Source organism: Pseudonaja textilis, chromosome 14 (assembly GCF_049901715.1).
Source record: "Pseudonaja textilis isolate UNSWEBS1 chromosome 14, rPseTex1.2, whole genome shotgun sequence".
Taxonomy (NCBI): Eukaryota; Metazoa; Chordata; class Lepidosauria; order Squamata; family Elapidae; genus Pseudonaja; species Pseudonaja textilis.
Genome location: NC_142003.1, coordinates 5195225 through 5212406, shown reverse-complemented (window position 1 = coordinate 5212406; position 17182 = coordinate 5195225). Strand labels below are relative to the sequence as shown.

Below are 17182 nucleotides of genomic sequence, written 5' to 3'. Positions count from 1 at the left end.
CAATTCCAAAATCCATCACCCTCTAGGAGGGTGACACAAATAATGTTAGTGTACTTTGCACACGGAAGGCTAAATGGTGGCTGGGAAGATCTTTATCGGGGCATTTTTAAAAGCCACGTTACCAGTAAAAGAGACTATTTGTAGCTTGACATGAGGGGTCCTTGGTGCTCTCTGAGCTTGGCGGTTTTCTTGCAGACGTTTCGTGATCCAGCTAGGGGACATCATCAGGGCTAGAAGGAGTGGGGGACTTGTGGAGAGGAGAAGGAGGAAGACTTTGAGGTCCTTGGTGCTCTCTGAGCTTGGTGGTTTTCTGGAAGTTTCATGATCGAGCTAGGGGACATCACCGGGGCTAGAACTATGCTGTTGATTTGAAGCATCATCGATCGAGAAGAACCGTTGGATTCCATACGTTGTAGTGGACACCAGATGACCCTCCTCTTTGTCTGACATGTCTGTCCGATCTGCTTGTTCCAGGAGGTTTTGAGTGGGACGATGACTTCCCTGCTCCTGGGCCCTCCGTGGCCTTGAAGGCCGCCAGCACTCTCATCAGCTCCAAGTCTTCTTCCCTTCAGACCTCAAAGTACCTCTCTCCGCCACCGCCCCCCCGAAGCCCTGAGCAGGACTGGTTCCGCCCGTCCCCTTACTCCAGGTTCTCCATCTCACCGGCAAACATTGCAAGCTTTTCGCTCACTCACCTGACCGACTCGGATATCGAACAGGGAGGTGAGTATTTTCCTCCAGCCCATGGGCTTGGCCGCTCTTAACAAGCAGAAGCCCCAAAGGTGCTTTTTAAAGAAGGCAGCTGGGCTTCTGTTTTTCCCTGAAGGGGTTTCCCTTCTCATCCAAGAAGCTTCTTCCGTTCTGAAGACGTTCTTCTCAGAACGGAAGAAGCTTCTCAGGTGAGAAGCGAAGCGTCTTCAGAGGAAAACGATAAAGCCCAGCTGCCTTCTTTAAAAAGCACCTTTGGGACAAGCGTGACCTGGATGACAGCGTATCTTTATAGACATTACAAGCAGAAGCTTTCTGTCGATTTATGGAGGCCAGGCGCAAACTTCTCCTTGGTGGTGGCCTTCCTCCTTGGAAAAGGTTATCCTAGATTTTTGGACTCTTCCTCTGAAAGGCAGCAGGTTGGGAGGCAGATCGTACTACCCCAATTAGAAAGAGAATAGGGAAAGGGGGAGGAGGAGGAGGAGGAGGAGGAGGAGGAGGCGGCGGCAGCTAATAGGACACCAGATTGCTGTCCTGCTAATCTGGAAGAAGGAAACTCCAAGCCAGATGTCTTCATCAGAAAGAGTCCATTTCACATATATAATGTATGACAGGTCAGTTGGGTTGCAAAATAGATGTGTAAGCTTATAAAAGTTGGATCTGCTTTGCAAGGAGGGGAAATCTATTCTCGTTGCAATAGATTTGCCAGGCTTCAACTAGGAGGCATAGTATATAGGGTTGCGTTCTTTTTTTTTTTAATTTACGTTTTTTCAGTGTTTTTGTTTAGTTTAGGTTTGTCTCTGTCCAATTTTTTTTCCTTTTGCATTTTATTTATTTTTTTAATAAAGTAACGTTGTTAAAAAAAGAGAGCCCTGGCCTGCATTTAAAACACGAGTCTCTATTTGCTCTTAGTTTTAACTCCTACCAGCCCCATTTAGTGCAGCAAAGACGTTTAGAACTGGGATCCAGGCATGAACTTGAAAACTAGTTTTCTACACATAGATAAAGCAGATTAAATAAGCAGGTTCTTCACCGGCTCATTTACATATATATATATGTGTAGGTCTAGGTGTGTTCGGGTCTTTTCCCGTGTAAGATTAAGAGTATCTTGGTGACGTTTCGGCGAGGTCCCACTCACCATCCTCAGGCTGGTGCTTTCAGCTTCATGCTTGCATATATATGTGTGTGTTTTTCTTAAGTTTTCACGGGTACTTACATGTATGGTATTCAGCTTTGTTCAGGTATTTTCCTACGTCATTGTATGACGTGGGAAACTACCCGAACAAAGCTGAATACTATATACACACACACACACACACATATATACACATACACATACACACACACACACACACACACACACACACACACACACACATATATATATATATATATATATATATATATATATACATATACATATATACACATACATACATATATACACACAGAGAGAGAGAGAGAGTATATGTGTGTGTGTGTGTTATTGTGTAAATAGGCTGACTCTCGGTCTGCTCTCTGATTGCCTCGAGAAACACTGTTTGCACTTGGCCAAAATGCTGATTAGATAAGCCACACGTTGCTTGCTTTAGCTGGTAACTCAACGGGCAGCTTCCTTTGATGTTCCTCAGCAGTGACATTGAAGTGTGCGAGGTAGACAGTTGTGCTTGGGGAGACTTGCAGGTGTGTCCACTTTTGTGGATTTTGTAATAGGGGGTGGAGAACACTGCCTTGTACATCAGAATGTCCCTTACAAAGAAGAGGGGGGAAAACTTGATTCTAACTCTTGGGGGAAATTGTTATAACATCCCTCTGGAGCGGGTACCTGCCACACACCTTTTGCGCAGGTAATTTTTAAGATTCTCCGACTTTCATTTCGATTCAGTTCGCCTGCTAGAAATTACCACAACAAATTAGGCCTAAACAAATCTGCAGAGTTTTAAGGCAATGTTTTTCAACCGTGGCCACTTTAAGATGCGTGGGCTTCCAACTCCCAGAATTCCCCAGCCAGCCATGGCTGGCTGGGGAATTCTGGGAGTTGGAAGCCCACGCATCTTAAAGTGGCCACCGTTGCGAAACACTAACTTAGAGGGGTCTTTCCACAAGCAGACACTCCCAAGTTATTTGTAATTGTAATAACTTTGTTTCTTCAACAGGGAGCAGCGAAGACGGAGAAAAAGATTAAGAACTGAGGCTTCTCTCGGTCTGTTCTCGTGATTGTGGGGAATACCTCCGGTTTGGACTAAGAGCCGTTTAAAAGAAAAAAAAGGGAGTCGGGAGCAGAATTTGGAATGGATGTATTTCACAGCCTGCTATACAGACCTCCCTATGCTAGCTCTCTCCCAGTACTTGAAATAATCCTCCAGATGATTTGTACCACAGTGACGTTCTGGTTTATATATAGGATTGTAATATACTTTTTTTTTTTTTTTGGAGAGGGGTAGAGCCATGTATTATCTGTATGAACGTGTACAATTGTATATAGTTGAGCTGCAGATATACTACATTCCTTGATCAAGCTGAGAGCTGTTGTGTAGCAAGCCATATTTTGCAGGTTTCACTCATTGCTTAGCCGTAGGCGTGCTAGTTGTGTCCTTGCCAAGTCCCTTTGCACTGTACAAAAGCATTCTGGACCAATGGGAATTGTAGTACTGGCATATTTAAATCGGTTTTATTTTATTCCTGTGTCTCAGAACTTGAGTTGTCCCATTGTTGTTTTCTTTTTAAAGGATTTCTGCCACTTTTACATGCTGCTCGTGTTTCTGAAAGGGTCGCTCACTTGGAAACAGACAGGAAGATAATGCTCACTTGCAATTAATGGGGGGCAGTGGGTTGACTTATTTTTATTTGTGGTTGGCTAAAAATGGTGATGGTTTTGGGGTTTTCCTTGGTTTTTCGTAGGGCAAATCGTCTGCGTTTTTGTTGGATGTATGTGTGTGTGTGTCCAAATGATCTTCTTGGTTACTGGACAACTTCTAGGATGACATTGTCCATGTCAACTGTTGACATTGTCCAGGTCAACTTTTAAGGATCCGTCCACGGTTCTGGTCACAGTCTGATAGAAGATTGTTTCCCTTCTGCCATCAGTTATCTTTTTTTTTGAAGTCAAGTACCTGTTTAAAAAAAAAAAGAAGTTTTAATAAATTTGGGCTTGTTGGGTCTTGAGCCTGAGCATGGATTACAACAATCTTGAGTAGGTCATTGGCTATGCCATGACTGAGGCATGAGTTCTGAAACTTAATTGTCACAAGGTCTTTCAGGATGCAAGCTTCAACCTATGGGCTAATAGGCAGCCTTCAACCCTCTGCTTAAAGGATCTTTTCTGAGCTCCAGCCAACTTTGTATAGATGTATCCTGAACGTTCCCAAAACAGGCAAAGACCCTGATGGTGACAAGCACAGCTTTAGTTACACCTTGTGTGGGCAAGCAGCTTTGCTTCTCAGGAGAACCGTTCTCTCTCGTCTTAAAATGTATTCTCATTCTAAAAAGAAGCTTATGTGCTGTTTGTGTCATTTGCACCCATAGTTTGGTAGGGGGAGAACGTGCTTGCTGTTGGGTCGTCCGACAAAATGAGCTGCTGGAAGGATGAATTTTTGAGAAGAACTAGATAGAATGAAGAAAAAAAAATAATGTGGGAAGGATTGGAAAGAAACACGCATGCTTTTAACCCTTCACCTGTCTTAGTTCTTGGAAGCTATGTGAAGGGTAGAAACGGTCATGCGTGAAACATGCCAGGGAGTGGTCGAGTGTTGACATAGTGTAAGCATCTAAAGAACTCCCACCCACCCAAAAAAACAGTAGCACTTTGAGAAATGCTTTTGTTTCTTGGGTTTAACTTCAGCACTTGCCAACATGCCTTAGATCAGGGGTCTCCAACCTTGGCAAATTTAAGACTTGTGGACTTCAACTCCCAGAAGTCTTCAAGTTGCCAGGGTTGGAGACCCCTGCCTTAGAGAGAGCTCTGCTCTTGACATGGTGGTCCTTGACAGATCCAACCTCTCCAGGCACTGAATTCCCCCTTAACTGACAGCCTTGGATCTGGCCTTCTCCACCCTTTGAGGAAGTTGCAGTCTGAAGTGAGACCTCTTCTATTAGATGATGATACGTAGGGAACTCAAAAGTGAGCCTTCTCAACTCCGTGATGGGTCCCAGAGCTGCCTTGGCCTTGTGTGGTAGGAGTTTGGACGTTGTTTGTGGCAGCTGTCCTCATGGACACCCTTCAAACACCTTAGATCAACACCCTTCCGTGCAGAAGACACCTTCATGGTGTAACACCATTTGGTAAAGTTGAGTGAAGTGGATGTTAGCAGCATTCTCTTCATTTTGGAGTCTTTCCATTGAGTATTGGAATCAGACTTGGGCCAAACACGCATTCTCCATCACAGGGTTTTCTCCAGATTCTCGGAGTGTCTTCCTTGTTGCCTTGCCCCTCACTTCACATCACCTCACTTCACTTCACTTCAATTCCAAGTCTAAATTTTAACACAGATGGCAAATGCCTATATTTGGATAAGCCCAGGGCAATTCTATTTCATTAGAAACGTAGAGTTCCAGGTATACCGTGCCCTAGGCTGCGCCAGAAGTCCTTTCCTTCTGGTCGAAATATACATGCATCTCTTTTAGGTTTTCGAGCCTTTAAAATTAAAGTATGAACCGCTAAAAATCCGACATTAGCATTTATTTAGCTGAGGTGGTATCCTCAGCTTCCCAAATCCATCCCAGCTTGTCCAAGTTCCTTAATAGATCTCTGAAAGATCGACTTACATATCATCATGGCCAGATTATATCTTTTTCCTTGAGTTGAGGCTCCTGAATTATTATTATTATTATTGTTGTTATTTTGCACTATAATTTCCCTGATGATCTGGCCATGTTTGGAGAATTGGGAGCAGGTTCGAGTTTGGTGTATTTGGTTAGAAGAAGCAGTTCCGTTTAGCATTATTTCTGTTTTCTGCAGGACATCAAAGCTAGCAGATGTCCAGAAGTGACCGCGAGGGTCCTCCTGTTTGGTCAACCAGGGGGTCGTCCTCCTGTTCTGGTCTTAAGAGTGGTCACTTCTCTGTCCTCTCCCTGTCACCCCAGCTCAGCCCACCTTCAGCCTGTGACCTGTTCCTTTGAACAACTGTAACAACTTAGCAGAAATCCCCTGAGCATCTACTTATATATACGTGTGCGTACGTTGTGCCAGAGTGGAGATGATTGACCAAGGAAACTTTCTGTTGGGTCATTCAACCCATGGTGGAGCTTTTGAAGGCAGCTGAGCCTCGCCAGATGTTTTCAGCAGCCCCAACCATCCTCTTCTCCTAGTTTCTGAGGTTCTGCAGGATAACTAAGAGGTTATTCAGAGCGCAGGTGCTGATGGAGGCTGTTTGCACTACAATGTAGATGGGATGAGGAGCCCAGAAGCATTGCAACCAGGTTTTTAGTTGGAGTAACTTGAAAAGAAGATACGTCAGACCTGGGTGTCTTGACACAGTTCTCTTATATAGGAGAATGCCTTGTTTACGGTAGAGCTGCTCTTAGAACGATCCCTAAGAACGCAATTTCAGGAAGGCTCATAAGCTCCCAAGATAAACCAGCCTGTCAACCTTTGTTGGGGTTGGCGGGTGTGTGTGTGTGTGTGTGTGGAATGGACCAGTAGGAGTAATATTTGTAGTTAGGCTTTGAATGGCTAAATCCTTTCCGAGTTCCGTCCTTTATAAATGAAACGCTGCTGCCTTTTTTTCTTCTTTTTTTTTTTGGAGGAGAGGGGGAAATGAAAGTTTTCTTTTTTTAAAAAAAAAATGACACTAATGAAAGCTGCCTGTGTGTACATTTTAAACACTTGTTTTAGCTTAATTTGTATGCAGATTTTGTTTTTCCTTGTTTGAGACAGAGAGAGAGAGAGAGAGAGAGAGAACTCTGGGGGTTTGGGTAGAGAAAAACAATTGGCTAACATTTGACGGGGGGCAAAGGGGCTATTTAGGTTGGAAGTAGAAATGTAGACTGCTTTGGAAGGAATAGCCCCGAATAATAAAAACAAGAGAGAGCGTATAGCCTCAGCATTAATCTGTATAAAATACTCACTTCTGAAGAAAAAGAAAAGAAAATTAAAATGTCTTTCAGGAAATATGCTAGAGGAGAAACATTTCATGAAGAGCAGGTAACAAAATGTTCCGTTCCACAGCCTGGTTTTTATCTTATTTTATTATTACTATTATTCAGTTAAAACTTGAATGAATTTAAGACGTCCGGTTCTGTTTAGCCATTTGTCTGAACTTGCACAGTGGTGGGTATAATGGTAAAGCCGTTTCAATTCTGTGTATATACGACGTTTTATTCTATTTGTACATCAGGAAATTTATGTAACAAAAATCATAGGGGAGAAATTTTCCGATTGGGGGTTTAATACAGCTATGAGGTTCGTGGCAATACGCTAGCTAATTAAATTCCAGGTCGAATTTATCTTTAAACTGTGTGTAAATTTTAAATCTGTTAAGATTTCTACTGTATATTGATCATGCATAGTGTGATCCAAGGCTGCTTGTAATTTAAAGAACCTTATTTAATATTCAAAATAAAAATAAAGCTATATATTTATAAGCCTGGAATCTGATGTTCCTTCTGTTTTGATGCACATGACATTGATTGATTGATTGATTGATTATGAGTCATCAGGTCTCTTTCCTAGCGACCACATAGATAGATTTTCTCCCTAAAAGCTGCCATTTAAAGAGGGCAAAATATCCCTGTAGACTGTATCGTCTTCTTCAACTTTGGCTTCTTGGCCTGAGAAGATCTGTGATAACTTTGTTCTACAATAATGTTTCCCAAAGTTAAAAAAGCATAACGTTTGGAGGTTGAATAAATGAATTCTTAAGTGGATATGATATCTGATATTGGCCAGAGTGTATGTGTGTGTGTGTGTGTCTGTGTGGTTGTGTGTCTGTGTGTGCTGGGGGTGGTGGTGTTCAGAAATAAGCAACTAGGTGAACCAGTTTGTAGCTTGGCCTGCACCCAAAGAGAACATTAAAGTACAGTCCTCCCTTTCTTTCAATCTCTTGATTTTTCTCTTGGATCTTCCATAGTTGTTCTTATTCGAGCCAGAGGTCTTTTCCCACCACAGAAATGTAGATCAGAACTTCAGCTTTTGAGGACCAAATGTCACACTCCTGGTTTCGGCTGTGTCCCGGATTGGCCCTTGTCCCCAACCACAGCTGCCCCACCTGAGGGTCCCAGAGTTGTAAGCGAATGTATCTAGGGAGCGCAAGCAGCTTAAGGAAGGCTGAGGGGCTTCAGAAATGATGGTTGCTTTTAGTGGCCACTTCCCCTTTCTGTGCTCAAAGAAACGTGCGCAACCGGAGACAGAGACCCAAACCTGCAGTTGACTGAAGGGCTTAAGACCTCCAACATTGGCCATCAGTACCCCCAGAAGAAGAACACCCCAAGTTCTGGGCCTCGGTCCTAGAATCCAAGTTGAGCTGCAACCACACAGGAAAAACATTCTGCTTGTCATCTTGTCGTTCTTGGCTTATTTGCAATAGACTTGGCCATGCCAGACTCCGCCTCCTTACCTGTTAGTGCATTAAAGTGACGTGTCCTAGCCCAGGTGAACAGCCTGTAGCAGGTGGGGATGGGCAGACGGCTTTGTTTCCTGGGCGATGATGGTCACCGTCTCCTTCTGAGGCTGGGTCTGCGTCTTTCATGATCCATGCCAGGTTGGAACAGTTGAAGGATGATGCCGTTGGCCCCTGCTCCAGGTAGGCATGGAATCATTTCTGGCCTCTTCCATTCAGACCCATCCTGGGCAAATATTTGGGGGATTGAAAGAAGGGCTTATCAAATTGATAGGTGGCTCTTGCACGGTGGTCTACAAAAACTCTGCAAGGCCGACAACCAATCTCTTGAAATGTCTCTTAAAATCCTCTTTCCCTAAATGGAAAAGTTGGGAACTTACTTTTCTTTGCATGGTTAACTTAACCATAACAGAGTTTGAAGGGTACCTTGGAGGTCTTCTAGTCCAACCTCCTCCTAAGGCAGGAAACCTTATATCATTTCAGACAAAGCTTTGTCCAATCTCTTCTTAAAAACTTCCAATGTTGGAACATCCATAATTCCTGAAGGCAAATTGTCCCACGAAATTGTTTTCCCTGTCAGAAAATTTATCCTTAGTTCTAGGTTGCTTCTCTCCTTGATTAGTTTCCACCCGTTGCTTCTTGTCTGGCCTTCTTGTGCTTTGGAGAATAGCTTGACTCCCTCTTCTTTGGGGCAGCCCCTGAGATCTTGGTACACCGCTATTTTGTCACCTCGAGTCCTTTTCATTCACCGTCTTCTGGTTCTCAAATATGGAGAAAACACACCAAGGAAGCGATTTCTGAACCTCCCCCCAAAACAAAAACAAAAACAAAAAAAAGGGGAAAACAGAGATCTTTAGTCCTAGATGAGAAAATCACCCCAGTGTGAATATTATTCAAAGACCAGTTCACCTACCTGGGCACAGACTTAGGTTGCCCAACCCAGAGATGTGCAAATGGTTAGCAGCAGATAATTATTATTACTACTAGGGACTTCAGGGTCGTAAAAAAAGGGAGAACACAGGACTTCCTTCTCTCCTTTGCTGTGTTGCGTGTGTGTCCATGTAGAAACAACATTGAAATTTGGGGTGCAAAAGATAAACCTAGAATTTGAGGTCTTTTAGTCTAACCCTTTGCGCCAGGCTGGAGATCTTACACCACCCCAATCAAAGGGTTTATTACAATGGACGAGCCCGTGTCTTAGGCCCACGTAGAAGAATCCTGTGTCGAACCGAATACATTTTGCACCAACAACAGGTGAGCTGCAAAGGGAAAATAATAATTCGATGTCTCTCTCCCTCGCCCCCCCGTTCCATCCAAAGGGCCGAGAAGTTACATGACGTCCAAATTCCCTTCCCTTCCCCTCCCCCTCTTTTTTGGATGTGAACACCTGATTAACCTTTGTTGCAAGGACAAATGATTAGATTGTTCTGTGTCGTACATTGTACATTGCTTTACCTTATAACAACACTTGGCTGGGGAGGGGAGAGAAGGAAGGCTGTGCGTTGCTCTGTGAACACCAGAGCTTGTGCATTGCTCCGTGAACACAACCCGTGGGCTGTGGGTTTCGCTCAACATTTTTTTTTTCATTCAACTTGTTTCCATCTGAGATTTTTTTTTTAATTTGGGTCTTTGTCCTGGGGAGTTTTCTCAGCTCTGCAAGACCTCTTTGAATCCCGTCCAAGAATTTGCAAATTTTGGCTGCCTTGGCTAAATTACCCTGATAAAGTTCTATATCTAAGGTATTTCGCCCTTCGAAAGCAGGGCGGTAGGAGCAACGAGGAGTTTTTAAAGGTAGGTCCAGCCTTGAAATGTATGTATTGGAAAAGCTTTGCAAGAAAATGGGCTTTGGTGGATGGCCTGCCACATACACACCTCCTCTCTTCATTTGGGAATAATAACTTCTGAGTGGCCTTTCTTTGCCGTGGAGTCAAAGCAGGGGTTGTGTTCTCTTTAAAGCAGGGGTGTCCAATCTTGGCCACTTTAAACCTGGTGGACTTCAATTCCCAGAATTCCCCAGCCAGCAAAGGGAATACTGGGAGTTGAAGTCCTCCAGGCTTAAAGTTGCCAAGGTTGGAGACCCCTGCCTTAAAGGGTTTCTCCACCACAATGTCTAAAAGAGTAACACAATTATAAAGGTTGATGATACGAGTTCAGTTCAACAAAATGTGTGCCTTATTGATCTTATTAACCCATGTAAGATGTTGGCATGACTAGGGACTCCCTTTTCTTACGACCCTTAATTCGGGGTAGAATCGGGGTGACTGGATGGAACGGAGCATTTACTGGCCAGGTGCCCTTCCTGACACCTATGTGGAGTTAGCAGCAGATAAGTATTATCACTAGGGACTACATGGTCGTCAGAAAGGGAGAACACAGACCATTTGGATCTGCGAATGCTTCTTTTTCTCCTTTGCTGTGTTGCGTGCATGTCCGTTTAGAAACAACATTGAAATTTTGGGTGCAAAAGATAAACATAGAATTTGAGGTCTTCTACTCCAACTCTTTGCTCCATCTTACATCATCCCAATTCAATGGTTGTCCAGCCGATTTTTGAAAACCACTAGGACGGAGCACCCACAATTTTGGGAGTGTATAAATTAAAATTAAAAAAAGACCACCCCTTTTTTGTACATATGTTTTCATTCTTATTTGAGTGCCAAGTGTTTCTCAACGTTGGCAGCTTGCTGACTGGAATTCTGGGAGTTGAAGTCCAGACCTCTTCAAGTCACCAAGGTTGGGAAATACTGTTGTAGATTTTCTATAGAAGTTCAAAATATCTCAGAAGCTGATCCTTCTGTGCGATTTTAATATGTGAGAGAAGTAGGTTTGATGAAGAGGTTTTCACGCTATCTAAATGTGCCCCTTAAGAATAAATGGAAATATGTAGTCAAACAAGGTAGTTGGGTGAATTGCCACTTTTAAACACAAGAAGACGTGTCATGTCTTCTTGTGTTTAAATTATCGTAAAACTCCTTGGAATTCCTTGAAAAATCAAAATATAGCTTGAGAGTGGAAACGTTCTAGGCGGGCATTATTTCTTTCACCTCTAGAGAATTTTTCATTGAAGAAATCTCTCAAAAGTGATCTAGTATTTTTTATTATTATTATGCCCAGGATTCCCCTACTTCCATGGATCCTGGCACGTCTAGATCAAGACCCTGTTGAGCTGACAGCTGAGGAAGATGAAGATGTAACTAGATGAACCCTCCAGTTGATGTCTTTGTTCAATAAAGGATCCGTCCTTGGGTTGATGTTGGGCGTTCCTTCTGCTAGGAGATGAAAGTCTAGTTCCTAGATCTTTGGTTCTACCAACCATGAAGGCCAAGAGCAAAGGAACCAAGTGTCGGAACGCAGTCAGTGAAGAGACTTTAGGACAAGAATCTACCCAGAGCCGAGATGATCTTCTAAAATATTCACGGCGCAAGGAAAAGAGGAACAAGGAAAGCCCAAAGGTGACCTCCAAACTTCCTTGGAGTAGCAAGGATCGGCGCTTGCGGAGGCTGGAGAGCAACGAACGTGAGCGTCAACGCATGCACAAACTCAACAATGCCTTCCAAGCGTTGAGAGAAGTCATCCCCCACGTCCGAGCTGAGAACAAGCTCTCCAAAATCGAGACCCTCACGTTGGCCAAGAACTACATTAAGTCCCTCACATCCACCATTCTCAGGATGTCCAATGGACACCACCCAGTGGTTGAAGGCACGGGCTCTGAAGGCAAGTGCAAACTCTATGAACACTATCAACAGCAGTGTGAGGAAGGAGATGAACCGAAGGAGCAACTTCAGAAGTACTCCACCCAAATTCATAGCTTCCGACAAGGCAGCTAAAGCTGGCTGTCCATCTGCCGTTGTCTTCCAGGACCCAAGAAGAAGACATCCCAACCATCAAGTGGACGTGTCTGACTTTTCCCCGTAGTTTTGCAAAATGGAAATCCAGTTTTGAACTTCTGATTTAGGAGAGGACCTGGGTACGAACCCAACTTATGTTCACAAATACCCTGTTTTTCCTTGAAAATAAGATCCAACTGGAAAATAAGCCCTAGCGTGATTTTTCAGGATGCTCGTAATGTAAGCCTTACCCTGAAAATAGGCCCCAGTTAAGATTGTCAGTCAGACAGGCACATTTAGTTACCGTTTTTCCCCCAAAATAAGCCGTAATGCATTTTTTGGAGCAAAAATTAATATAAGACCCAGTCCTATTTTTGGGGAAACACGGTATATAGAGTCTTATAGGTCATATCGGGTCTCCCAATTGTGCAGGGGATTGAATTAGAAGACATCCAAGATCCCTTCCAATGCTGATATTCTATTATAATCCATCCAGGTTTTTTTAAAATAGTTTAGTTTCTTAAAAAGTAAGCATTTTTTTAATCTTAAAAAAAAAGAAAAAAGCCAATATTTCTAGAATGAATGTAAATGTTGCGAGCTGTTAGGTGTCTCATGCCAGGAAGATCCCCAGATGTTTTTTAAGTTCAATTCCTATTAGTTGTAGCCCTTGAGGAGGGATGTTAGTGTTAGCTCCTCAACATCTGGAGATCGATAGATCCCACATTTCTGACTTTAAGCTCAAACTAGATGAACTCATGTTAGTTGTTGGAATTTGTATGACGGTTGTATGCGTTGTTTTCAATTGATAAATCAGCATGCAAGACTCTACGTGACACTTAGGCATTGTTCAAAAAAGAGGCTTTAACCCCATAATCTCCTTTGGGATCAGGACAAAATAATGTTTTTATTCCAATAGAAATAGGCGCTTCAGGATAGAACCACAGTTATGGATAGAGAATAAAGATTCCTTTCTCCCTGTTTTTAGTGTTTTGATCTACAAGGTCTACATTTCGTGTTTAATATTTTTTTTTAAAAAAAAAAACATAAATAGCCTCTCATTTAGCTGTCTGTATTTTGCATGCTGAAGGAAGATTTATGTTTTCAATCAATGAATTAAATAGTCAAAGAGTGTTTTGGTCTTAATTTTCATATTCTGGGACTCAAGTTCTGCTATTGGTAAGAAGCATCAGATATTTCTCCAAGCTGTTCATGGAGACCGGATGACTGCAGAACCCTTGACCTCTTTCTGGAAGCCCTCTGGAGCTCTCTAACTTCCACGTTGGCAAAGTTGGGTTCTTTGTGGAGGTGGGAACTCTAAAGACTGAAACAGGGTCTAGATCTACCCTTAGCTTGAAACATCCAAAGGGAAACACACCTTTGTTCTTCTAGAATGTTGAGATGACAACAGAAAGGCCACCTCTGGCCATGTTTTAGCAGGGAGTCCCACTTGTTTACGTTAAATCGCTCTATCCACAAGAGTAGCGTTTCTCAAACTTGGCCATTTGGAGATGGCTGGATGTTAACTCGAAGATTATCCCTCCCCATAAGCTGGACTACAATTCCCAGCTTCCCCTGCCACCCTTGCCCCACTGCCAAACTATGTCAGGTGATCAGACACTGTAAAAGGAGGATCAATGGTCTTGGTGCATCTCATTAGGCCATGTTCTAGACACATTGAAGAGGTGGATTTCACCTCTTGGCAAAGGGAAGAGGTAGACTTCAATTTCCAGAATTCCCCAGCCAGCCATGGCTCTCAAGAACTCACACTTCTCCACTTGAAGACCCCTAGCTGTAAGAAAACCATGAATTCCTTCCCAGCCTAGCTGGAGATGGACAGGCCATTCCATTACTTCATAGCAGAAGTAATGGCAGACGGGATAACCACGTCCTCTTTCACCAGCGTTCTCTTTCATCCATTTCTGTGAGGTCATCTGCTCCCTGAGGTCCTTCAGCCTTGTCAGCTGCGCTCTATTTGCAGTGGAGATCAAGCAGTGTTTCTCAACCTTGACGACTTTAAGACCTGTGGGCCTCAGCTCGCAGAATTCCCCAGCCAGCACAGAAGGCTGGGAGTGGAAGTCCACACATTTTAAAGTTGCTGCGGTTGACAAACACCGAGTTCAACTACTATCCTGAAAGAAGAAAAAGCATCTCTTGTGTTAGAGGAAGTTGTGACTCCTGTGTGGGAGAAAAGAGAAGATCTCTTGAAGAACGGTTGCAGGAACTGGGTATGTCGTAGTCTAATGAAAAGAAGGACTAGGGGAGGCATGATAGCAGTCTTCCAAGATATAAGGAGCTGCCCCAAAGAAGAGGGAGTCCATTTATTTTCCAAAGCCCCTGAAGGCAGGACAAGAAGCAACGGATGGAAACTAATCCAAGGAGAGAAGCAACCTAGAACTAGGGAGAAATTTCCTGATAATTAGAGCAATTAATCAGTGGAACAACTTGCCTCCAGAAGTTGTAAATGCTCCAACACTGGAAGTTTTTAAAGCAATGTTGGATGACCCTTTGTCTGAAGTGGTGTAGGCTTTTCTGCCTAGGCCGAGGGTTGGACTAGAAGACCTCCAAGGTCCCTTCCAACTCTGTTATTCTATTCTATTCTACAATGGTTGTGAGTTGATGGCTGTCTTCTAATACTCATCAACCTCTGATCCAGTTCCATAGTGGTGGAATTACACCTAGGAACATCAAAAGCTGGTGCCCAACAAACCAGACATCATTCTGTGGGGGGCAACAAAGAAGAGAGGAAGCAACTTAAGATGTGCCTGTTTTGTGCAAGGAGGCGATCCAATTCATGGGCACACATGGATTTGGAGCAGTTTGAGTAAAAACTACACACACACACACACACACACACACACACACACACACACAAAGCCCCCTGGGAATCTATCTTTGCAACGTACAAAAGTGAAAAGTGACTGCTATGATAAAATCACCAAGATCCAAACTCTGTCCATGCCAAAAAACTAGACAGGAAAAGACTCCATTATTGAAAAAGAACATTTTTTTTAATAGGGTGTCTTTTCTTCTTGCAATCCAAAGCACTGCTTCAGGGGTCCCCAAACTTGGCCACTTGAAGACTTGTGGACTTCAACTCCCAGAATTCTCCAGCCAGCATCGCAAATTAATTTTGAGTCCACAAGTCTTAAAGTTGCCAAGTGTGGGGACCTCTCTGCCACTAGCTACTTAGGAACCAGTTGTTTGTGCTTCCCCTTTCTCTCCCCCCTGCACTTTTTTTTTCTTTTTAAGACTAAAGAACATTTTATTTCAGGTCAGGTCGTTTCTGTTTCCTTCTGGGGAGGAAGCCTAAAACAATAGCTGCCTTTAATCGGATGTCCTGAATCAGCCACACTCCTAATCCAGTCCGCATTTTTTTTAACGTTAAAAAAAATAAAAAATATATATATTAAAAATTCTGCAGAACTACCGGTATTATTGCTGGGAGTGAGATGCCAGCGGGATCATTTCAACAGCCCAGCAGTTGTGCAGCCTCCCAGGTTTGCCTTTGGTGGCATTCAAAACGTCCCCGGTTGCAAGGAGAACAAAGCCCTGGAAAAGGTACACAAAAGAATGGTTTGAAAAAGGTCACCGTTGTTTACCGCTTTTGGCAGAGGTGCCCTTGATCAGAGTCGAATCTTCTGCATCACTTGGGACGAAGAAGAGAAGACTTATTCAACACAAAACAATGCCCTCTTCGCCAAGAACAAGATGATTTAAGGGAGGTGGCCGCGGAGAACTTGAATCTGTTCTCCGGAGTTTGATCACGCTTCCAATGGCCATTGTTTTAAGTTCACCCACTTAACAGAGACCTGGAATTGTTCTCGGTCGGCCATTTCGAGCGCAGATGTCACACACGACAATCTGCTGGATGGGGTTCAAGGCAGAGTTGAAGTCTGGATCTGTGGTGTGTGGAGCCATCAGAGGTGGCATCCAAGTGACAAATCACCATTGGTCAGAAATGGTGTAGGGTCTCCCGCTTGGGCGGGGGGGTTGGACTAGATGACCTACAAGGCCCCTTCCAACTCTGATTATCTGTATCTGTATCTGATCTCTAGAAGACCCCTTTTCTGTAGCTTACTGAAGGACTTAAGGGACACACTTAAGATGTTCCTTGGGGTAACGTCTCAGTTAGGTTCCTCTTCTCTGTTCCACAGTTGGAGGTTGGACACAGAACGTAACATGGAGATTCTAATCTCATTTCCCCTCCTGCTTCCAACACTGATTCTTATATAGGTTCTCCTGCTTGAGCAGGGGCTGGACTAGAAGACCTCCAAGGTCCCTTCCAGCTCAATTCTAATTCTAAATTTTAATTAATTCTAATTCTAATTAATTCTAATAATTCTTATTCTACTCTACTCTACTCTACTCTACTCTACTCTACTCTACTCTACTCTACTCTACTCTACTCTATTCTTTTGAATCCTATTCCATTCCATTCTAAAATTGTTCTATTCTTCTGACCCTGGAAAATCAACTTCAGAATGTGGTCAAAGAGGGTTGGGCTGTTTCACAGGGAAGGTCTAACCCAAGGGTCTTCAAACTTGGCGAGTTTAAGACTTGCGGACTTCAACTCCCAGAATTCCCGAGCTGACATGACTGGAGGAGAGATTCTGGGAGCTGGAAGTCCACAAGTCTTAAAAACTGTCAAGCTTGAAGACCCCTGATCTAAGTTCTACCACTTCTCATCAGCCAGCAGCTCTCAGGTAAACCTCGCCTAAGCTTGCTCGAACCGAAGAAGGAAAAGAAACCAGGTTGGCCATTGGGTGAAAGAGGAACAAGGAGACCCACAACTTAGACTGGGAAGTTGCGGGGGGCGATCTCTCAGAAGATGGCGACAAATTGCCTTGCCCAATAACCCTTCAGTCCGTGGAGCCCTCAAACTGAAACGGAAGGTGGTGTGTAACTTTTTAGAAGTTCTGCAGTTCCTCTAAGTTAGCGAGAAGGTCCAACATGTTGGAAGGAAGGAACTCAAGAAACTGCAAAGCACCAGAAGGCAGGACAAGAAGCAACGGGTGGAAACTAACCAAAGAGAGAACCAACTTAGAACGAAGGAGCTATTTCCTGACAGCGAGAACCATTCATCGGGGAGGC

General features: G+C 43.6%; 2 protein-coding genes across 4 annotated transcripts in view; both read left to right on the top strand.

Annotated features, from left to right (window-relative positions):
• The window catches only part of LMTK2 (lemur tail kinase 2), a 37591-nt gene extending 30293 nt beyond the window's left edge, over nucleotides 1-7298 (top strand). For 2 of the 3 annotated variants that reach the window (XM_026704297.2, XM_026704295.2), the window contains exons 13-14: nucleotides 475-723; nucleotides 2865-7298. In XM_026704297.2, coding sequence (XP_026560082.1) covers nucleotides 475-723; nucleotides 2865-2893 — 278 coding nt within the window. In that variant the 3' untranslated portion in view covers nucleotides 2894-7298. The remainder of the gene's footprint in view (nucleotides 1-474; nucleotides 724-2864) is intronic. The other variant, XR_015739553.1, reaches the window with a different exon arrangement.
• Nucleotides 7299-8326: 1028 nt separating this feature from the next.
• BHLHA15 (basic helix-loop-helix family member a15) lies at nucleotides 8327-13222 on the top strand. Its single transcript, XM_026704298.2, has 2 exons — nucleotides 8327-8447; nucleotides 11379-13222. The coding sequence occupies exon 2, from the start codon at nucleotides 11579-11581 to the stop codon at nucleotides 12089-12091; it is 513 nt and encodes a 170-aa protein (XP_026560083.1). The 5' UTR covers nucleotides 8327-8447; nucleotides 11379-11578; the 3' UTR covers nucleotides 12092-13222.
• The last annotated feature ends 3960 nt before the right edge of the window (nucleotides 13223-17182 follow it).